Source organism: Zootoca vivipara, chromosome 17 (genome assembly GCF_963506605.1).
Source record: "Zootoca vivipara chromosome 17, rZooViv1.1, whole genome shotgun sequence".
In the NCBI taxonomy this organism is placed as follows: domain Eukaryota; kingdom Metazoa; phylum Chordata; class Lepidosauria; order Squamata; family Lacertidae; genus Zootoca; species Zootoca vivipara.
The window spans coordinates 34320307-34343602 of record NC_083292.1 but is presented as its reverse complement, the minus strand read 5'-3'; the positions used below and the strand labels follow the sequence as shown (position 1 = coordinate 34343602).

The 23296-nt window shown below is 49.4% G+C and overlaps 2 protein-coding genes across 14 annotated transcripts in view; both read left to right on the top strand.

Moving 5' to 3' along the window:
- UBAP2L (ubiquitin associated protein 2 like) overlaps positions 1–12969 on the top strand; it is a 45771-nt gene extending 32802 nt beyond the window's left edge. For 5 of the 12 annotated variants that reach the window (XM_060269710.1, XM_060269708.1, XM_060269709.1 and 2 more), the window contains 9 exons: positions 1529–1724; positions 3696–3784; positions 4091–4144; positions 4798–4879; positions 5820–6037; positions 6137–6242; positions 8804–8871; positions 9671–9868; positions 10201–12180. In XM_060269710.1, coding sequence (XP_060125693.1) covers positions 1529–1724; positions 3696–3784; positions 4091–4144; positions 4798–4879; positions 5820–6037; positions 6137–6242; positions 8804–8871; positions 9671–9868; positions 10201–10581 — 1392 coding nt within the window. In that variant the 3' untranslated portion in view covers positions 10582–12180. The other 7 variants (XM_035097751.2, XM_035097750.2, XM_035097749.2 and 4 more) reach the window with 6 other exon arrangements.
- Positions 12970–15215: 2246 nt separating this feature from the next.
- HAX1 (HCLS1 associated protein X-1) lies at positions 15216–23031 on the top strand. Of its 2 annotated transcripts, none has more exons than XM_035097754.2 (8): positions 15216–15347; positions 16300–16520; positions 16799–16956; positions 18707–18764; positions 19651–19760; positions 20596–20713; positions 21625–21748; positions 22894–23031. In XM_035097754.2, the coding sequence occupies exons 1-7, from the start codon at positions 15295–15297 to the stop codon at positions 21711–21713; spliced, it is 807 nt and encodes a 268-aa protein (XP_034953645.1). In that variant the 5' UTR covers positions 15216–15294; the 3' UTR covers positions 21714–21748; positions 22894–23031. The 2 variants fall into 2 exon arrangements, with proteins under 2 accessions (XP_034953645.1, XP_034953646.1); XM_035097755.2 differs by having other exon boundaries at positions 15261–15347; positions 21625–21731.
- The last annotated feature ends 265 nt before the right edge of the window (positions 23032–23296 follow it).

Here is a 23296-nt window from a genome sequence, read left to right as displayed (position 1 = left end):
AAGTTGTACAAATGAAACAGATGTGCCGGTGGTTGGAGTGAAGCCTTTCGTTGATGGAGTGACTATTGGGACATATGTTTTAGTTGAATTTGAAACAACTACAAAAAGACAAAGAACCAGGCCTACTAAATATAGATATGCTGCAATATGCCAAAGTAATGTTGAAGATGATGGAGAAGTCAAGGGGATGTGTATGCGAGCAGTTAACAATTCTGGAAAGTTGATGAAAAAGACATATCGTATGTGCAGTTTGAACATATTCTTAGTATCTTACCCCAACCTAATGTTAAACGAGTCAGAAGGAACATTTTTTATGAATTTACTGAAAATGTAGATGTGTTTGAAAGTGGTTGATTGGCTCAGAGATGGACTAGAATAAAATATTTTTTTTTAATAGATTTTAATTTTAGTAAATACAACATTATACTTTGTAGGCTATGGTAGATAGTAAGTATAGTAATAGCAAAAGGTTTTTTGTAATTATTCCATTTTTAACAACCTTAATTGTATTTTAAATCAAGTGTATGCCAGACGCGTCCCACCCGTGACATTTCATTGTCCCACCCGTGACAGCATTTTTTCCTTAATTTTGTATCATTAAATTTCTTAACCTAAATTTCTGATTGCATAGTTGTAACCAATAAACATTGATTTAAACAGATATGCTGAGTTTATAATTGATTCACCTCCCAACTCACAAAGTTTTTCCATAAATCAAACTTATCTCAAGCTCCATGTCCTTTTTTTGTCCCACCCGTGACAATACTTTAATAAAATTGTCAAAAATATACATAAAAATAATAAAAAATTAGTAAAATGTTCAGTATCTTATTAAGAACATAGTTCAAATTTTGGTTGTTAATTTTTATGTATATTTACATTCTTACACATGTGTGAATACCAAAAAACATGGTCCAAGTGTCCCACCCGTGACAATGGAATGGCCCAAATACTAAAAATAGCTGCTCCCATTACTGTATTCTGAAACGATACAGTCTGCCAACTTAACTAGCATATCGCTTCTGCCTTCATTCCTGTTCTGCTGCGAGAGCTGAAGGGGTTGTAAGGCTTTGTTTTTAAAATCAGGGATGGGGAACCTGTGGCTCTCCAGATATTGGTGAGTTTCAGATCCCATCATCCCTGACATGGCTATGCAGGAGCAGGAACAGCTGAAGATGCAAGTTTGTCTGCTGGTGTTGTAAATCTGTACGGTTGAAAATCTGTTTTCTCTATTGTGTTTGGCTTGAATTGCTCTTTCCCATCTAAGATTAGGGCCTGGAAAGTGCATGCCCCCCAACATCCTGCCTAGCTTGCCCCGTAGCTATCCAGGAGGGCGGTGAGCGTGCGAAAGCAAACTGCTGAGCCGCAACCAGATGCATCCAGCCTAGAACCTGTGGCTGACTGAACTGCAGTGCTCTGACATGTGCCTTGCGTGCGCCATACGACCTTTCCGCACGGACCCGTCGGTCCCCGTCTTGCAGATCCTGACTTCCTCCCTTCCCCTGCTTCCCCTCCTGGTTTTTTGCAGCACACCAGTGTGGAGAGCGACGCCGGGCTCCATTCTTCCGCAAGCACTTTCTCCACCTCCTCCAGCACCGTCTCGGTTGCGCCCCCCGTGGTCAGCGCCTCCTCGAGCCTGAGTAGCGTCAGCAGCCTGGGCCTGAGCCTCAGCGGCAACTCTACGGTGACCGCCACGACCCGCAGCTCTGTTGCTACGACGTCAGGTGCTTCCTCAAGGCTCTAGGCCTGGCCAGCGGCTAAAATGCATGTGTGTGCATGAGAAAGAAGAGAGGGGGGGTGTTCCCTTTCCCCTGCTTTTTTAAACACTACTTTACATTCTGTTCCTGCAGCTGTTGATTCATATATACATTTCTGCTCTTCCCTCTTGTGGACAATGTCCCTCTCCGTAAGGCAAGGAAAGTGCAATCTCTTTAGCAGCCAGCAAGTGGTGAGCTTTGAGCTCCCTTCAGCCTCTTTTGTCTGCTTTGAGCAGAGAGAGAGAAAGATTGTGTGTGTGTTTGTGTTTGCCGGCACCAAACTGGAGCTGATGTGACTGTCATTCATATAATATTACTATTATTTATAAAAACGAGTACACCGCCCTTCATCCAAAGAGCCCAAGGCAGTTTACAGCAGAAAAATACAGAATGAGAATACTGTTACCTTGGTTCTTGAACTGAATCCATTCTGGAAGTCCGTTCAACTTTCGAAAATGTTCGGAAACCAAGGCGCAGCTTCCGATTGGCTGCAGGAGCTTCCTGTACACCATCGGAAGTCGCGTTGGACGTTTGGCTTCCAAAAAAAAAGTTCGCAAACCAGAACAGCCACTTCCGGGTTTGCGGCATTCAGGAGCCAAAATGTTCGAATCACAAGGCATTCGAAAACAAAGGTACAACTGTACATAATAAAACAATAACAAATCACACACACAAACACACACATTTTTTAAAAGCTGTAGAATAATAATCAGCCTGGTTGAAGAGAGATGTTTTCACCTGGTGCCTGAAGATACGGAACAAAGGTGTTTAGGTGAGCCTCCCTGGGGAGAACATTCCACAAAGAGGGAGCCACAACAGAAAAGGCCCGTTCTCATGTTTCCACCCTCTGGATCTCTCATGGAGGAGGCACACGTATAAAGGGGGGGGGGATTTTAACAATGGAGAGTGCCGGCAGAGCTGTGCTTATATGGCTGGTTGCTCTCGCATGTCCTGCCCTCTATAAAAGAGTCCAGATGTTGCTGCGCTACAGCTCCTACGAGCCATTGGCCTCCTATGGGGGGCTGATGGGAGTTGTGGGGGGGAGGTCACAGGTTTGCCCCAGCCCTGTAATAAAGCAAGAAGTGGGGAGAACACTTTGAGCACCCTCTGTGCCACACATTCTGAGGCACAGGTGCGCCTTCATTGCGTTGGCCCTCCAATCCCTCCTTTTCAGCTATGTCTCTAGTCCCTGTGACTAGTTTAGTTTAGAGCAGGACTGGATAAGGTTGCTGCTGTACTTGCAGGTCCCATCACCCCTGGGCATTGGTCACACTGACTGTGGCTGAGGGGAGCTGGGTCCAGCAATGCTTGGAGGTACCCCTGGCATAGACTATAGGATCACAGAGGTTGGTACAGACCTCCAAAGTCATGTAGTCCTTCCCTCTACTGATGAAGGAAGTCCAGTGCTAACAATACTGAGCTGAATATACCAAAAGCCTGAACTGGCCTAAGTCAGCTTCCTGTGTCCCTAAGCCAGGGATGGGGAACCTTCTGCCCTCCAGGTATTTCCAAACCACAACTCCCATCATCCCATGCTGTTGGTTGGGGCTGAGGGGAGCTGGAGTCCAGCAACATCTGGAGTGCCACAGGGTCCCCATCCCTCCTTTGCACCCCTGCAAGTGCACTTATGTGGTCCCTGATTGGTTGGGATATGTGTCTTAAGGACAGGTGTGGAATACTTGTGGCCAGATGTTGCTGCACTACAACTCCCATTATCCCTGATCATTGGCCATGCTGGCTGAGGTTGATGGGAGCTGGAGTCCAATAACATCTAGGGACAGCGAGCTTTGGACTTGCCATCTTCTGCACACTGAAGCACACACTCAGCTATGCTCTCTCTCTCTCTTAATTGTAAGTCTCCCTGCCTCTCAGTGCCTGTGGGAGAGGGGGGGCAGTGGTCCTGGGATGTCCGTAGTTAACTCTCCTTTCTCCCCATAGGGAAGGCTCCACCCAACCTGCCTCCAGGTGTGCCGCCATTGCTGCCGAACCCGTACATCATGGCTCCAGGGCTCCTGCACGCCTACCCGGTGAGTAGGGGCCGCTTTACAGTTCCATGCCAGTAGATCCTGCCTGGCTCTTGACCATAGCATGGCAGGAGGGACAGAGCATGGGAAACCAACCTGGAGTCGGTACCAGATGCAGTCAAAGCAGCCTCCAGCCTGCTTGTGTTGCAACATCTGACTCTGACAAAAAAACAACAACCCCAAGACCTTTGAAATAATCCTGGTTTATGGGAAGCGGATCCAAACAAACATAAAATACAATGCAGTCCAAAAAGGAACGTCCCTTGTGAGAGACACAGGCCTCTCCCTAACCTGCTGCTTCTCTTGCAGCCGCAGGTTTATGGCTACGACGACCTACAGATGCTTCAGACGAGATTCCCCTTGGTGAGTTAAATTCAGCCCTCCCTCTGCCCTCTTAAAATAACATCATCATTGCTACTTAGAAAACATGCCATCTCCCACTGTTCTGCATTGCATAGCAGGACACCTTTGTTCTTTTCTTGCAATGTTTGTAACACTTTCATAATGGAGCAGACTGGAATAATCTTAAATGCACCCCCCCCCCCCCGGAAATAAACCAAAAATAAATTGTCTTTGTCCGTGGTATTTGTATGCCACCCCGCAACATCCGCAAAACCTGTGTGACACCTGGGAGTGGTACTTTGCTAGTAACTAATAAATGAGCCCAGTTTTTGAACAAAGTTACTGCTTTCGGTCTTCTTCTTCGGCTGCCCCTTTGGATATAGCTCTTGTTTTTCACAAGGACACCAACGTTTTTACTTGGGGTAGAGCCATGCTGTGCCCATTTAAAGCACAAGGCTTCCTCCAAGGAATCCTGGGAATTGTAATGTCCCCCTTCCAGAGCTACAGCCCCCAGCATCCTTAGCAGACAACAGTTCTCAGGATTCTTTGGGGGAAGTCTTGTGCTTCAAATGTGTGCTGGGGTTGCTTTCTGGTCCCTGGAGGCCAATTCCCTCCTCCTCCTCCTCCCCAGTCGAGATGAGCATCCTTAGCTTCTCCGCCTGCCTCTCTTCCAGGACTACTACAGCATCCCGTTCCCCACACAGACCACCCCGCTTACTGGAAGAGATGCCAGCTTGAGCAGCAATCCTTACTCTGGTAGGAGACGGGCAAAGCCCCGGTTGGGGAAGGGAGTTGGGTTTAAGCCACCTGGGAAGGGCAGTTTAGTTGTCGTCCTAATCAGACTAATTATGTAGGTTTCTGTTCAACTAACTTACTTATTTCCAGTATTGATATCCTGTCCATCAGTCAAAGAGGCTCTCCAAGGGACAATGCAGTTCCTTTCCTGAGGCTTGCAATCTAAAAGACATGACACATGAAGGAAAAGGGAATGGGGAAGGGAGCGACACGAACTGCAGAGCATGACGACATCTTACATTCTTCTTTATATAGGAAGATACTGCTAGAAAACTGACTTGGTGGCACCAAGCTAGGTCCTTTGGGTGGGTTTTTTGTGGGTTGCCACTTACCGTATTTTTCTGTGTATAAGACGACCCCTATTTTTTTGAACCCAAAATTAGGAAATCAATATTTTAGGGTTGCCATATCTTTAGAAGTGAAAATCCGAACGATCGGCGGCAGTGAAAAGTTGCTCAGCCTTTTGGGGGCAATCGCCCTCAAAGCCGTTGAGCTTTTTTTTTTTGGCAAACCAAGACCCACCCACCGCCCAATCGCCCTGCTGAACACCATGCTCTGGCCCACCCAAGCCAAAAACCCAGACATTTGATGGACTCCTGTGCATTCACTATCCGTGTAGAAGATGACCCCCAATTTTGGACTAAAAGGGGTTGGGTTTTTTAAAAACAAATTTTTTTGTCTTATACGCTGAAAAATACAGCGTATTTATTCTAAGTATTTACAAACATCATTTGCGCAGAAAATGGAGCAAGGTAGTGGACAACATGCAGATGCAGCTATCAGTAATGTGTCGTAATCTCCCTACATTGCTAGAGAAGGGCTGTGGCAAACTAGATGCACTCTTTTGCCATTGGGACCCTACAGGTGCCACATTCTCACTCTGCCCTTCCCCCCCCCCAAGGTGACCTTACGAAGTTTGGCCGCGGTGACGCCTCTTCCCCCGCGCCGGCCACCACCCTGGCCCAGCCGCAGCAGAACCAGACTCAGACGCACCACACCACCCAGCAGACGTTCCTGAACCCGGCCCTGCCTCCCGGCTACAGCTACACCAGCCTGCCCTACTACACCGGAGTCCCGGGGCTGCCCAGCACCTTCCAGTATGGGCCAGCTGTGTTCCCCGTGAGTGCCGGCCTGCTGTGGAGCTGTGGGGCAGGGATGGAGCCAGACCCGGCCGCTTCCTCCCACCCTGCTCACTCCCCAGCCCTTTGCTTTCCCCAGGTGGCTCCCACTTCTTCCAAGCAGCACAGCGTCAACGTCAGCATGAACGCCTCGGCCACCCCCTTCCAGCAGCCCAGTGGCTACGGCTCCCATGGATACAACACTGGTGAGTAGGTGGGGTGGCCGCAATAGTTTAAGCAGCCCTGAGGGAGGGCGTGAGATCGTCTGCAAGGGGCATCATTCGCCACGGTTCTCTGTGTGGTGCCAGTGTGGTGGTGGGAGCCAGTGTGGTGTTGTGGTTAAAAGTGGTAGACTCGTAATCTGGGGAACCGGGTTCGTGTCTCCACTCCTCCACATGCAGCTTCTGGGTGACCTTGGGCTAGTCACACTTCTTTGAAGTCTCTCAGCCCCACTCACCTCACAGAGTGTTTGTTGTGGGAGAGGAAGGGAAAAGGAGATTGTTAGCCGCTTTGAGACTCCTTCAGGTAGTGATAAAGCGGGATATCAAATCCAAACTCCTCTTCTTCTTCTTCTTCTTCTTCTTCTTCTTCTTCTTCTTCTTCTTCTTCTTCTTCTTCTGCCTTGGCGAGGCTTGCTGGGCGACAGCAAGGGACCAAGCAGAACTCCCTGCTACTAGAAATTCTGCAGGCAGGCCCTTCCATTGCAACCTTTTAAATGCCTGCTGAAAACTTGGGTTCCGCCAGGCTTAGTATGCAGGCCAACATCTTTCAGCAAGAGTTACCATGATTTCTGACTTTTAACTTTCATATATGGTTTTTGGGTACAATTGTTGTAAGCAGTATATGGATATTTTTATAAATATAACGGAGCGGTTCATTTTGAAAAATAGAGCCAAAGGCCAATATGGTGCTGTCCAGATGCTGCAGGAACCAGCTCCAATCATCCCCAGCTAAGATAGCCAGTGGGTAGCGATCATAGGATTATAGAGCTGGAAGGGACCCCAAGGGTCATCTGCAATGCGCGAATCTCAGCTAAAGCATCCATGACAGATGGCCATCCATCCTCTGCTTAAAAACTTCCAAAGGAGCAGAACCCACCGCCTTCTGAGGAAGACCGTTCCACTGTCGAACAGCTCTCACTGTCAGAAAGTTCTTCCTGGTGTTTAGCTGGAATCTCCTTTCTTGTAACTTGAAGCCATTTGTTCGAGTACTACCCTCCAGAGCGGGAGAAAACAAGCTTGCTCCATCTTCCATGAGACAGCCCTTGAGATATTTGAATTGCTATCATAGCTTCTCTTTTCCGGGCTAAACATACCCAGCTCCCTCAACCGTTCTTCATAAAGCTTGGTTTCCAGACCTTCGATCATCTTGGTCACCCTCCTCTGCACACGTTGCAGCTTGCCAACATCTTTATTAAATTATGGTGCCGAGAGCTGGACTCTAGGTGTGGCCTGACCAAGGCAGAATAGAGTGGGAGTATTACATCCCCTATCAGGACACTAGACTTCTGTTGATGCAGCCTAGAATAGCACAAGCTTTTTTTGCTCCTGAGAGTTGCCATCTGGAGGACCAAAAGTTCCCTGGGGTAAATCATCTGGGGCTAGATAAACCCCATGGTCTGACTTCAGACAAGGCGGCTTTGCATGCTCATAATATTAGAGTCTGTTTTAAAATGCTATGGCCATCCTTTGAATCAGGCAGAGGCAAACTCTGGCCCTCCAGATGTTTGGAACTACAGTTCCCATCATCCCTGACCACTGGTCTTGTGAGCTAGGGGTGATGGGAATTGTAGTCCCAAACATCTGGAGGGCCGGATTTTGCCTATGCCTGCTTTGACTCCTTCATTGGGTTGGTGCTCTTGATGGCCCCACATTTCTCCACAGGTTCCATCAGATTCGTTCATTTGTAGTTTCATTTGCATGCCTCTTTCCCGCAAAAAGAATAGTGCTCAAATAGGTTGAACAGCAAAGAAAACAGGAGCGTGTCGCAAAATCAACCACTGCAAAAGCCATTTCATAACGGCACCATAGCGGCAAATATACCGGCATACAAAAAGAAAAACCCCAGCACTTCATTACTGTAACTGAAACAAGATTATGTTAGCGTTAGACCTCCTGGCAACAGCAAAATAACAAGGGAGCTTCGTTGTCTCACTTTGGTCCCAGAAACACCCTTTCCATTCTGTTGCTCACAGTCCCTCTCCTGCAACAACTTGCAAGGCTTCCAAAGGCTGCGGTTGGGGTAGCTGGGAACACCCACCCTGGTTTTGCTCCCAGATACAGACCCTGCACTGCTTAATCAGGAAGGCAGGCACAGACACGGCGTTAGGTAGGGCCTACACTCCAAGGAACCTAGTCTGCATCAGTATGGTAAAATGTGCATCTAGCCACTGAGACCACCTGGGCGTTCCAATGACAGAGCAGCACTGCCAGACTGTGAACCTTTTCCTTCTGGGGAAGACAATTGGCCAGTTTCTCAGACACGGGAGCCCCTCTCCCACAGTGCCTCCCTCTTGCCAGGAGACAAGCTCAGCTTGTTCTGCTTCTTGCACCTTGCCACTGCATCCCAGCTGATGTTTGCACATGTACACCAAAGCCAGCCTTTGATTTTGCAAATACATGATATGGCTAGGAGGCTGTTCTCGCCCTCAAATCGCTCTGGGAAAGAGCTAGGGGAGGGGAGGGGAGCCAGGAGGGGAGGAGTTTGGGCTTTGTATGCGACCAACCAAGCTAACTGCTAACGCCGCTTTGTTCCCCCCCCTCTCCAGGTGTGTCAGTAACATCCAGTAACACAGGAGTACCAGACATCTCTGGTTCTGTTTACTCCAAAACGCAGGTTAGTGCTGCAATGTGGGAGGTGGCTCCTGAGTGTGCTGTGTGAGGTTTGGGTGCCTGGCTGCCTTGCAGTAATGCAGGTGGAGTGTAGGAGCAAAGGAACTGCCCTGGTTTCCCCACCAAAATCTCCCCTTCCCCTGCTGAAAAACAAGACAATCACAAAAAACGGTGGAGGGGGCCCTGAAAAATACAGGCAACTCGTTTTAGGCGGAAGCTGTATAACGAAGGTGCCAGGTGCTCCTGTGTGCGGAAGGTTTCCCACAATTTTGGGGCTGCCACAGAGAAGGCCCTCTCCTTGGCCAGCCCCTCCCTGGGCCTACTGAGGGAGGCAAAACTACCAAGCAGGTCCCATCTAGCAGGTCTGTAGGGAAGGATCTGATCTTTCAGATATCTGGGGCCTGAGTGGTTTAGGGCTTTAAACCCTTAACGTGAGCACCTGGAATTGGGCCCAGAAATGAACTGGCAACCTGTTTTCAAAGAGGGCTTGTGTGTGATCTGAATGGAACCCCAGTGGGTAATCTGACAGCTGCATTTCGGACCGCTTCTGAGTCATTTTCAAGGGCAGCCGCACGTGGAGTGCGTTGCAGATGGCCAGATATTGCTGCACTCCTGACTCTCATCATCCCTGACCATTGAGCCACCCTGGCTGCTGCAGGGACTGATGGGAGCCTGGCAACACCAGGAACTGGGGGTGGGGGTGGGTGGGATGGTGACGAAGGTTCCCTGGCAGCGACATAGGAGACGGTTGGGGTATAATTCCTGTCCCTAAGCGCCCCTCTGTGTGTATGTGTACCCAGCAGCAGTCGTTCGAGAAGCAGGGATTCCACACCGGAACCCCCACGGCCTCCTTCAACCTGCCGTCAGCGCTGGGCAGTGGCGGCCCCATCAACCCTGCCACCGCCGCAGCATATCCGCCGGCCCCGTTCATGCACATCCTGACCCCTCATCAGCAGCCGCACTCCCAGATCTTGCACCACCACCTGCAGCAGGATGGGCAGGTAAGGTCGGGTCCCAATACACCTTCCCTCCTTTGGGCAACCACCACCTGTCTCCCGGTCCCTCCTTTTTCTCCTCCTCCTCCTCCATCTCCATCCCCCTCATTGCACAGAGACGTAAAACAACACACCTCATGCACACGCAGTAGGGAAGGCCTTGGGATACTTTTCTAAGAGGTGCCTTGACCGCCCCAGTTGCTGGTTCGTTACCCAGTCCACTTCTCCCCTCCCGCCACATCCCAGACTCGTCCTCGCACACTTGGGTCCAGGGGGGCTGTCATAACGTCTCCTTGTATTTTCCATATCCTCGGCCTGCTTCCACCTTCCCAAAACAGTCGATTTTGTACTTCCAACGCCAGCAGGAAGACCAGGTAACGAACCTCTTGGAAAGGGGTGATCGCTTGCGCCCATCCTGCTGCGCCCTGGTGGCCGTGGTCAGTCTTTGCTGTAGGCTAGGGAGCTGCAGGGAAGCTTGCATTCCATTCCTCCTGTGTGTGTGCCAGCCTCCCATCATTCCTCCCTGCCTGTTGACCGGAGGCTCCTGGGAGTCTAGCAGAACCTGGAAAAGGCCGCCAGTTCCCCCAGCTCTGCCCCAGACAGCTGTGGGCATAAAAACACAACCACACACACAAAACATGCACAGGGCGACAGACCCACATGCCGTAGAAATCTTCTTTCCCTGCTCCTCCCTCTGTCCTGGGGCTGGTCGATGGTGAACCAGCCTTGCGCATCCTCCCTAGGGAGAACGGAGCAAAGGCAGGACGTGTTGGAAGTGAGGCAGCACGTCGTGAGCAGAATCGGAGAGTTTGAAGGGACTCCAAGGGTCATCTAGTCCAGCCCCCACAGCCACAGTTAAAGGAATTCCCGGAAGATGGCTGGGCAACCTCTGCCTAGAAGCCTCCAACAAAAGTTCCAAGCTGTTCCACCATCAAACAGCTCTTACCTCCAGGAACGAGGCTGTCCAACTGAGTTCCCTCCGGATGACGCTGGTTGGCAGCGCCCATCATCCCTGAGCGTTGTTCTGGGGTGCTGGTGGGAATTGCAGTCCCGCAGCATCTAAAGGGCACCACGTTGGCTATCCCTGGTGATGAGCTTTAACCGTGCGCTGATACCGTGCACTGTGTTAAGAAGCACTTGCTCCCTCTACCATATTGTGTCTTGTGCAATGTGGATTCCCCGCCACAGAATACTGGGATCCAAGTCAGCTTGATGAATAGAATAAAATTAAATTAAAAGTTGTCCAGCTTAGGTCTCCCACCTCAGATCTGAAAGGCCAAACACAGATAAGCTGCAGGTGCCGTTACGCTAAGCAGGCAGAGTTGTCCAAACTATCGGCTATGATTTGATATCTAACAGCAGCTGTTGGGGTCCTGCCCCACCAAGTCATAAACACTCCACGTCAGATTTTGCAACTAGAATTGGAGTACCTTGCTTTCCCAGTCTACCCAACGGCACAGTAGGATTTGGGACAACACAGGGAGTGTTTGTGGCAGTTTGCTATGGTCCTTGGCCATTGGTGGCACAGTCCAGGCTCTTTCCTCAGAGTAGAGGGAGGGAAGATCTACTGATAAGTTGCCACTTGCCATGGAATTGGCAAAGTTTTCTGACTTCCCCTCGTTTGGCAGCAGTGGGAGCAGAAGGTTCTTTCCAAACCCTGAATTGGCAGTTCTCAAATGCAGAGATTTACTTGTTTACACAGGTCATCCCCATGCATGTCTCCTGGAGTATGCTTGGCTTCACACACACCCCCACCCAAAACTGGCATTTTGTGCATCTCTCCACACCCACCCTGTGCTGCACTTGGCTCTGGCTGGTGGACTAACAAAAGCCCGATCAAAACCCCCAAAGCCCTCCCTGGCCTTGCTCTGGAGCCAGGCTGCGAGACACTTGTGGGGTCCTCCAGATGTTGCTGGACTACAACTCCCATCATCCCTGACTTATTTGCCTTGCTGGCTGGTGGGAGCTGCAGTCTAATGTTTTGGGTCTGCAGCTGGTTTTTTTTTTTTTGACTACAACTCCCATCATCCCTAGCTAGCGAGACCAGCGGTCAGGGATGATGGGAATTGTAGTCTGAAAAGAGCTGGAAACCCAAGTTGGGGAAACACTGATCTAGAGGCACCCAGGGTTTTACGCATTCCTGTTGCTGGCAAGAGAAGCAACCTCTTTTCTTGAGTTGCTTTACTCATTTCACATGTTGATGGGTTGCTGGAGCCTGTTTCATGCCTCCAAATAAGGCCTGGGGAGCTGAGCTAGCAGCTAGTCGAGCCTCGCTCACCTTCTTTCTCTCTCCCCCCCCCTTCTTCCCCTGCTTTCCTTCCTGCACAGAGCGGCACTGGGCAGCGCAGCCAGGGCACCTCCATCCCGCAGAAGTCGCAGGCGAACAAGTCTGCCTACAACAGCTACAACTGGGGCGCCAACTGAGGAGAGGCTCAGAGGCGGCTCCACACACTTCAACCAAGAGACGAACGGAAGGACGACAGCGATCTACCCAAGAAGGAAGGACCCCAGAAGGAAAGGAGAGCTCCCCTGCCCTCGGCACGGCCCTGCAACAGCCCCGGCGGACCCCAGCCAACATGGCTTTGGCCTCGGCATCCTCTCCCCCCCCTCCCTCCAGCCACCTTCTTCCCTCCCCTTCCCCATTGTATGTAATATAGAATTTGTATCTTTTTTCTTTCCTTTCTCTCTCTCTCTCTCTCTTTCTCTGCATTCATTCAGATTACGAGCTGTTCAGCCGTAGGGGCCTTTTGTTTCATTTCGTTTTTCTACTCCCCTCTTCCCTCCCACCCACCCACCCGCCAGAAAAAGGAAGGGAAAAAAGAAGAAGTACCGCCTAACGGATCCAAAGGAGTCACATCTGGAATCCTCTCTCTCTCTCTCTCTCTCTCTCTCTCTTTCTTTCTTTCTCTCTCTCTCTCTCTTTCTCTCTCTCTCTCTCTCCCCCCTCTCCTCCTCCTACAATGCCCCCCTTTATTATTAGGAATAAGATCAGTAATTGATATGAACCGCATTGTAAGATTAATTAGTTGAAGTGTTTTTTTTGTACTGTGTTCTAAATTTAATGGATAAATGTGTCTTGTATATAAAAACGAAAACCCCACTCTGTTCTTTGGGCCTTGCGTTTTCCATCCATAGTTTGACTGTGTGTGTGTGTGCGTGCATGTGCGCATGCGCACTTAGAGGGGGCCTGCCAGGCAGCTCCAGCCCCTCTCCAAGCCTGTTTTATTCCCCACAATGACTGCTGTGTTTGTGTGTTTTCTCTACCCAACCCACAATAGCAGGGGTCAGCAGGCTTTTTCAGCAGGGGACCGGTCCACTGTCCCTCAGACCTTATGGGAGGCCAGACTAGATTTTGAAAAAAATAATTCCTATGCCCCACAAATAACCCAGAGATGCATTTTAAATAAAAGGACACATTCTACTCGCAAAAACACAGACAGTCCGGATTTAGAAGGCGATTGGGCCGGATCTGGCCCCTGGGCCTTAGTTTGCCTACCCATGCACAATAGGGTCACAATCTCTCTCCTCAACCTCTCTCCTCCTTCCATCTTCCACTTTCTCTTGCCTACCAGAGAAAGCCTCTCTCTCTCTCTCTCTCACACACACACACACACACACCAGGCAGGTCATGGTGCCTCCTCTCTCTCTCTCTGCCTCCCTCCCCACCCCCCCTATTTGGGTCCTGATATTTTACAATATTAAAAAAAAAGTAACAGTAACAAGAGCAGCACACACACCCCAAGCCATAAATTGCTTAATTAGCCAAAGGCCTGGGAGAAGGAATATTTTTTGCTTGGTGCCCAAAGTTATGTAATGAAGGTGCCAGGTGAACTTCCCAGGGGAGAGCATCCCACAAGCGGGGAGCCACTGCAGAAAAGGCCCCGTTGGTTGTCGATGTCCTCCCAACCTCTCACGGAAGAGGCACACAAAGAAGGGCATCAGATGATGAGTGCAGGGTCCTCCGGGTATGAGGAAAGGTGGTTCTTGAGGTGTTGCAGGGCTGCTCAGTATCTGCAGATCCTGCTTTGCTCACTCCCCCAGAAAGACCAAGGATAAGTGGCTATTCAAGAGGGGTGGATTATTCAAGCAGTTTCCCCAATGCCCCACCCCAAGATATCCCTTTCCATGCACCACCACCCCAAATATCCCTTCTCTAGAACCATTAGCCTGTGGATCTTTGGACTGGCGGAGGAATTCCTGGAGGCATCTGGGTCCAAAGTTGTTCTATGGCAGCCTTGAATATTGTGTACTGTGTCCAGTTCTTGGCACCACAGTTCAAGAATGATATTGAAAAGCTGGAACGTGTCCAGAGGAGGGCAACCAAAATGGTCAAAGGCCTGGAAACTGTGCCTTATGACGAACGGCTTAAGGAGCTGGGCATGTTTAGCCTGGAGAAGAGAAGGTTAAGGGGTGATATGATAGCCATGTTCAAATATATAAAAGGATGTCATATAGAGGAGGGAGAAAGATTTTCTGCTGCTCCAGAGAAGTGGACACGGAGCAATGGATTCAAACTACAAGAAAGAAGATTCCACCTAAACATTAGGAAGAACTTCCTGACAGTAAGAGCTGTTCAACAGTGGATTTTGCTGCCAAGGAGTGTGGTGGAATCTCCTCCTTTGGAGGTCTTTAAGTAGAGGCTTGACAGCCATATGTCAGGAATGCTTTGATGGTGTTTCCTGCTTGGATGGCCCTTGTGGTCTCTTCCAATTCTATGATTCTACAATTTGTTGTCCAAGGGTGGTAGCAAAACCTTGTGTTCCTTAACTATCGTACAAAACTGAACCTGCATTTACGTCTTTAAGTAATTAGGTGGTGTATAATAATGAAAAGCAGAGGGCCTGCCAGCCAGCCTGCTTACAATCAATAAACCTGAAATAAACTGAAGATTGAATGGAAATTGAGAGATCTCCAGTTATCAGCATTCTTGCAGGCAACGGAGGCTTTTCCATCAATCTCTGGGAGGCTAAAATGGGGAGTGAACCACGTACGATGTAATAATAATACTTGGTGCCCTCTCGCAGCGCCTGTCAACAATCGCTCTTAAGGTACTCTATTTTCTCTATTGATTTACAGGGGCTCTTGGGGAACGTTGGGATTGAACTCGGAAACTTGCGCATTGCATCAGTCTATTCACGAATAAGTCTATGAGCCATAGCTGCCAAGTTTTCCCTTTTCTCGCGAGGAAGCCTATTCAGCATAAGGGAAAATCCCTTAAAAAAGGGATAACTTGGCAGCTATGCTATGAGCCGCCGGAGAGGAGAACGTCAGTTCTATCTTTAGGGTGTCGTTTAGAGGTAGCGTCGTGAAGCCTGGCTCGCTTTACGGCCGCCATATAAGGGTAGACGGGGGAGGAGGAAGGGGCGTTTCACAGCAGAGTGGCGGAAGCGCGAAGGGAGGCGTGGCGGTTTTGCTTTACGGCTGGCCGCGGAATGAGCCTCTACGACGTATTTCGGGGTTTCTTCGGCTTCCCCGGGGAGCGGAGGTGAGACTGGAAGCCCTGGGAGATCAGGGTCTTCCTTGCTTCTTATTTTATGCGCAAATCCGTTGCCCCCTCTCCTCTAAGCTTTTCAAAGCTTGGCAGGCGGAAATCCCACCGGGGCAGCTTCCCTTCCAACACCTTAGGGCTACGCTGGCCGAGTTTCTGCCTGCCTTGCTGCTGGCAAAGCGATCGCATTATTAAGTAAGACCTCATTCCAAGTAATCCGCCTGTTTGGTGACGTTTTAAGGACGTGTGGGTATCTTGCCCTTCCCCAAAGGCAGCTGGAGGCTCCCCGGCCCCCCTTGCAACAACCCTGCGAGGTAGGCTGCGCTGAGGGAGATGGGCTGGCCCAAGCCCCGCCCCGGATTTTATCCCCAAGTGGAGATTTAAACCTGGGTCCGTCCATGCAATCGTTTTTAGCCATTATGTACAGGTGAAACTCGGAAAATTAGAATATCGTCAAAAAGTGCATTTATTTCAGTAATGCAACTTATTATTTTTTTCTTTTTCTTCTAATTTTTACAAATGCTTTCTTTTGGAAATTCCACAGTAATAAAACAAATAGTTACAATAATACAAAAATAAACACCGCTATTACATTTCATTAATTCCATTCCATTTATAATTGACCCGCCTAATGACAAATAATTACAATTACAACAAATAAAGGCTTGACATATCTTGCTTTGCATGTCATGCATCTATCTCATATATTGTTTCACCTTTTAAATTGCATTACTGAAATAAATGCAGTTTTCGACAATATTCTAATTTTCCGAGTTTCATCTGTAGTTACGAGCTGTGGTTGCATCATGCGCTTTATGCTATTTTGATTTTTGTTTATTTAAACAGAAATCGAGTACAGCCTAACAGTAAATAAGGCTGAGCAAGCACATTAACATTGAAAGCAAACCCCCCAAGAACACCTCTCCCCTTCTCCCCGTTGTTGCTACAGGCCCCGCGACCCCTTCTTTGGGGGAATCACACGGGATGACGACGATGAGGATGATGAAGACGGCTTTGGGGCGAGGCACCCCGGGGACTTTGGGTTCGGGTTCACATTCAGCCCAGGCGGGATGCGTTTCCACGACACCTTCGGGTTTGACGAGCTGTTCCAGGATTTCAACAACCTCTTCCAAGAGATGGGAGCGAGGAGTTTGCCATCTGGGCCCTTTGGTAGGCAAGATCTTGGGCGGTTTCAACTGGGTTTGCTAGGTCCTGCTAGGGTTGGCCCGGTTTGGAGGGAAATGGGCAAGTGGGAATTGAACCTGGGACCTTCTTCTCTCCCCTTAAAAAGACTGCAAGATTCTAGTCCTCGTGGTCCTGAATAAAGGGGAGCAACTCTCCAGATTTTCAGACAGCGGTTCCTCCGCAGGTGCTGTGCCCCTGAGCTGCAGCCTTAACCCCAGAGTAAATAAAATCAAAATGAACAACTGTTGTTTCTCTGCCCACAGATTTCCCAGAGCCACTGGCACCATCACCTGAGAAGAGGCAGACTCTGCGGGATTTCATGCTGAAACGTCCAGATAGCCAGAGGTCTAGCAGCCGAGCCCTAGAGGACGACTCAGGCCCCACAGCTCCAGAGAGGAGGCCCTGGCAGCCGTTCCAAGGGGTGTGTGGTGCTCTCAACTCTGGACCACTCCTGACATGATGCCTCATCTTTGCCTATTGGTTTAGACTAGTGTGTTTGGTACCCCATTCTGCTACAGGAAAGGCTCCCAGATTGGCTTATGTATAATCATTTAAATCAAAGAGTCCCTGCCCGCAGGCTTGCATCCGAAGAAAAAACACAGCACACGAGGGAAAGGGGACAGGGAGGGAAGAGGAAAAAAGCAAACTCGGGTACCAGTTCTTAAACAGGTAGGAACTGTCTGACGAAGAAAAGCTGAGGGACTGAGCTCTCTTCTCTCCCACTGAGGTAGCCAAGTGGAATGGCTGCAGTTCTGGGAGAGAAAGCCTGGTATATGGGGTTGGGCAGGGGCGGTGGCCAGACAGATGGGAACAGTCTACTCTTTAAACAAATCCCCAAAGTCAGGGATCATTGCAAAGGAATTACTTGGTTTGATCTGTTCTGCCCATACTGCAGAATGAGTTGGAAGACTGAGGTGGTAGAATTCGAGGTGGCACTACGTCACATGACCGGTAGGAACACACGAAGCTGCCTCATTCTGAATCAGGTTATTGGTCCATCTAGTTCAGTTCTGCCAACACTGACTGGCAGTGGCTGCTGAGGATTTTTAGACAGGGAGTCTCTCCCAGCCCTGCCTGGAGGTGTCACAAATTGAACCTGGGACCTTCTTCATGCAAGAAGCAGGTGCTCAACCACTGAGCTACAGCTCTGTCCCTTAAATTTTGAGGGGCACGGTGATATTTCTGCACAATCTCACAGAAACACATGCTTAAAAAAGAAAAAGACCTTTTCCATAGGAAATGAGCACGTCACAGATAGGGCTGTTGTAGCATTTCCCCCCGATAGGCTACTTTTCTGCAGGCAGGGGGTTATTTACACGGATGGATGGAATTTAGATCCTGCCCTTCCTCTCCAAGGAGCCCAAGGCAGCAAACCAATACACTATATATATAGCTATGCCTCCTACTCTGGACATGGGTGGTGCTGTGGTCTAAAACCACTGAGCCTCTTGGGCTTGCTGATCGGAAGGTCGGCGGTTCGAATTCCCGTGACGTAGTGAGCTCCTGTTGCTGTGTCCCAGCTCCTGCCAAACTAGCAGTTTGAAAGCACGCCAGTACAAGTAGATAAATAGGTACCGCTGTGGCGGGAAGGTAAATGGCGTTTCCGTGCGCTCTGGCTTCTGTCATGGTGTCTTGTTGTGTCAGAAGCAGTTTATTCCTGCTGGCCACATGACCCGGAAAGCTGTGTGTGGACAAACGCCGGTTCCCTCAGCCTGAAAGTGAGATGAGCGTCGCAACCCCATAGTCGCCTTTGACTGGACTTAACCATCCAGGGGTCCTTTGCCTTTACCTTTATAGGCAGCTATATAACAAAAACATTCTAAAACCAATAACAATTTAGAACATTCTAAATGCAATTAGAGTTGAAAACAATACTCCTTGCAATGATCTCAGAGTTGCTTGGAACAGTCTTCTTTGGCAAGCAATTACCTGGGTGAAGAGAAGTGTTTTTACAATTTCTCCTGGAAGTTAATAATGATGGAGAGGGCATTCCACAACTGGGGAGCCATCACTGAAAAGGCCCTGTGAATGCTGATTGGATAGCCAGTCTTTCAATTGCTCTGCCATATCACTCTGCCATCTCCTTCTGCATTTGTTCTTTTCTTCTCCCATCACTCTCACACTCTTTCACAGGCCTTATTGACTGCATTCTCTGTTGTTGTTTTTTACAGCTGCGAGGGACTGATCCACCTCTCCCAGAACTGAAAGATACCCCAAAGGAAGACAGAGGTCAGGGCAAATGGCGGGGAAGGAACAGTGGTTGGTTTGGGGGCAAAACATCCGAAGAGCCACATGTCTGGGTCTTTTGAGACCACCCAGATTATCCATGAGTATTTTGGAAATGTCTGGGTGTCTGTATAGATGCTGTACGTGTGTATGTAATTTGCTGGGTGATGCAAGAATCTACCCTTTCGTTTTGGGAAGATAAACCCTCCATGTTCAGGAGCAGTATATCTCTGAGTACGTGTTCAGGGGTGGTGGTGGCTAGGGTTGCCATATTTCAAACAGTGAATATTCGGACAGAAAAGTTGTTGAGCATTTCAGGGGGGAGGGGGAGGCAAAATTATTGAGCTTTTTTTTTTTTTGCCCAGGGTTGTTGAGCTTTTAGGGCAAAGTCACAAACAAAACTACCATTTTGGAGCTATTTTTTTGGGAAACTGCCGGCGTGAGTTGCCATATGACTGGATTTTCCCAGACATTTCTCCGATTTCCACCAGGATGCTGCTGCCAAATGCAGTATTTGGGGAATTCCAGACGTATGGCAACCCTAGGTATGGCAGCAGGGGGCTGTTGCTTGTGATCTTCCCAGAGGCCTCTGTGTTTGGCCTCTGTGGGGAGCCAGATCCTGGACTAAGCCGTATCTGTTTTGCCAGGACAACTCTTGTGCATTCAAGTGCCTAGTCCTTATTGTTGCAGAGGAAAGCATCTCAGTTAAAAATGATTCACACTCTAAGCAAACGTGTTTTTACTTGCTGAATTTGTTTTCTTAAGGGGGGATTTGTGAGTCGAGGGGTTGCTGTAGAAACTTGGGTGTATTGTGGGAAGAATGGTGTGTGAGTGTGTGTGTGAGTATACAAACTGGCTCAGCTGATACCCGGTCACATTTTTATTACAGATCTGGACTCGCAGGTCACGTCCAAAGGGCTCGAGACTATTCTTCCGCCAGCCCAACCCCGGTCATATTTCAAAAGCGTCTCAATCACAAAAGTGGTAGCACCAGATGGGGTAAGTGGCAAAGCTTCTTTCATCCAGAATGTGTGTGTGTGTGTGTGTGTGTGTGCGCACGCACGCACGCATGAATGGGTATGTATACCAGGTTAGCCTTATGCAGAATAGTCCCATTCAAAATCCATGGGCATGACTCACTTAGGCCCATTCATTTTGAAGATCTACTCTCAGGAGTACTTAGATGGTACTTGTGTCCATTAGATTTTTCACTCCTGAAAACTAGATTGTCTGCCAAGGAGAGGTTGAGAAGCAATGGTGATGGATAGGTTTATTTCATTGCGTTGAATATTTTATCTGTATTAATTGGCCTTGGGTGGTGGTTGGAGGGTAACATATCAATATGTAATATTGTTCTGTTCTGTCACTTTGTGGGGCCACCTGTTGGTGGCCATGCGAACTGCAACGTGATGACAGCCTGACAATTTTATTATATAGTGATATGTAGAGTATACTGCATTGATAATTTGGCAATCTGTTCTGCATTCAGATGAATTGAAGAGAGTGCCAAGCTGCATTGTGAAGTTAACTTTTTAACCTGGAAGCAGGGGGTGGTGCTGTTTGACTTACCTCTCAGGACCTCCTGGCTTTAAACTGAAAAATGGCAAACTACAAAATGGGCTCAGTAATTTCTTGACCATTTATTAATCTTCAAAACAGTTTAGGAAGAATGGACTCCTGAGGTCCCTGGGAATGTAAAGGTCTCCTCTGAATGTCGGCATGCCATTCCTCACACTGGATCCTACTGGATCCCCTTCTTGATGAGCAGAGACTATACTTCTACCCCAGGAATCTTCCCCTAATTTCACCCATCCCTTACACCCTCTTGCTTCAGACGGTGGAAGAGAGGCGGACGGTGCGTGACAGTCAGGGCCACAAGGAGACAGTTGTCACCCGCCAGAGCGGAGGGGAGCCACGTCCAGGGTTTGATGGTGGCCGGCAAGGAGGCTCAGGTGAGTGCAAGGAGGGGGGAGCCTGGTTCAAGAGGACTGTCACCTCATGCTGGCCTTTGAGGGTAAACAGTCACGAGAAACAGAGATTCGGCAAAGTGTGTGTTCTGCTGTTCCTGAGAAGCACACAGAATTGAGCTTCCTAAGAATCTGAACTTTTGCTTCTCTGGTTTATTAACTTCTGGGAGGAATTGTAAAAACACTTCTCTTCACCCAGGTAATTGGTTGCCAAAGAAAACTGTTCCAAGCAACCCTGAGATCATTGCAAGGAGTATTGTTTTCAACTGTAATTGCTTTTAGAATGTTCTAAATTGTTATCGGTTTTTGTTTTTTAAGTTTCTAGTCCTTATGTGTCAGTGAAGTTAAGTCTTCGTTCAAAGAAACAAAGCAGTCCAGGCCTAGCGAGCACAGCAACTCTTCCCCAGCAAGGTCTTGCCCCAGTGAGGCAGTTGTGAGGATGGAAAGTCCCCGCCTCTCTCTGAGGCTCCTCCCCGGGCCCTTCCCCAGCAACCTGAGAGTCCTTTGTCTTGTCACACTTTGCTGCACCCTCTTCATTGCCTCTTCTGGTTCTGGGAGACCAGGGGGGAAGAGGAGCTGGTCACACAGCAGGAGGGGGAGACTCCCTGGCTTCTTCAGCAGCCTGGCCACCCCCTCCTCTCCAGCTTCTGCTTCTACCTCTGAGTCTGAACCGCTCTCTGCCACTGCCTCTTCCTGCTCACTAAACCCTGTTGCATCTTCTGCTTCCGACACTTCCTCTTCCCAGTCTTCTCCCTCTGGCCACCCATCGCCTTCCCACCACCCATCCCCTGGCTCTGAAGCCTCCTTCCCTCAGGGGTTCCCCAGCTGGTACTTCCCACCGCTCCCAGCCTATCCATGCCACCACTTCTGACTAACCGGGCTGGTTCCTTCCGCAGGAGACCTGGCGCCCTTCCACTCACGCCCTGGAGAGGACCTAGGCGACTCCGCTTCCATCCTGGACACTTTTTTCCGCCGTTGGTTCTAGAGCTGATAGTTCTGCCTGGTGGGTGGCCTTAGAGGGTAAGATGAGGGGGGTGTTTAGAGCTGAGGTCTTCCTATGCAGTGGGACTGGTAGGGCGGAAGGCAGGGAGCCCAGCAGCAGGTGGCGCTAGAGCCAACGAGAGGCATAGCTATGACCAATGAGAGCCAGTCCCACCCCACAGATGGATGCAAGTAAGAAGGCAGGCAGGTGGGGGTGGCTGAAAGCAGGCTGAGATTGGTGGGGCAGTGCCCCCGTTCTCTCCAAATGGACCAGCTTCCACTCTTCCTATGGCTGAGTCAGCTAGCTTTTGGGGTCTTTCTGACTTCAATCTTAAAGCTGGGGTGGGGAACCAGTAGCTCTGCAGGACCCCAGCTCCCTCAGGCCCAGCCAGCAGCACCAATGGTCAGGGGTGGGATCCCTGATTGGTTGGGACCCCAAACTGCGACCCTCCAGATGTTTTGGACTACAACTCCCATGATCCCTAGCTAACAGAACCAGTGGTTGGGGAAGATGGGAATTGTAGTCTAAAACATCTGGAGGGCTGAAGTTTGGGGATGCCTGGCCCTAGGACATAGGCGAGAAGCCTATGGCATTCCATGACGCTTGAGTTGTTGGTGGAGCATTACAGATCTTGCCCCAGGGTCTACGGAAGCCCATGGCGTAATTTAGGAGTCAGCAACCTTTTTCAGCCGTGGGCCTCAGACCATGCGGTGGGCCGGACTATATTTGGGGGGGGGGGAAATATGAACAAATTCTTATGCCCCACAAATAACCCAGAGACGCATTTTAAATAAAAGGATGGGATAAATAAAAGGACACATTCTACTCATGAAAAACACGCTGATTCCCAGACCATCCGTGGGCTGGATTTAGAAGGCGATTGGGCTGCATCCGGCCCCCGGGCCTTAGGTTGCCTACCACTGGCACAATTTATCCAAAGTTTGGGTGCTCAAGGAGCAAGGAGGGCAATGTGGTGTGTCATATGAGGCCCGGAGAGAGGCCAGGGTTCAAATCCCAACTTGGCCCTAAAAGGTCAGTCACAAGCTCCCAGCATAAACCTCCTTGCAGGATTATTGTGAGAATGAAAATGGAGGTGTGGAGGGAGAAAGAGCAGGGCGGAGAGGGGAGGGACATCAGGTTCTTCTCTGTTTCATTGGCGTTTTGTTGTTTTTTTTCTTTTCAGATTTGTGCCCTCTGCGGACAAAACCTCCATTTCAGATATTGCTTCCTTCCTGCGTGTTTTCAGTTCCCTGCGGCCTCCCCGGTCTTTCGCGCGGGCTCCATCTCCCGGAAATATAACATTAAATAGCCTTTATTTATGCTTAAGGTTTCTCTGTGTGCTTATTTCCCGTCCAAAGTTGCCTCCAGCAGGAATGAAAAGGGCAAACCCTCCTGCTCGGTCGTTCGACAAAGAACCCTGTCGCATCCATCGCGTCGTGTCAGATTGTTTATATATTTAGAGCATTTGCACCCTGCTTTCCAGCCAAAAAAGGCTCCCAAAGTAGCTTACATGCAGTCAAAGCAAGACAGTCACTACCCGCAGGCTTACAGCCTAGAAGGTGCACGGAACGCAAGAGGAAAGGGAC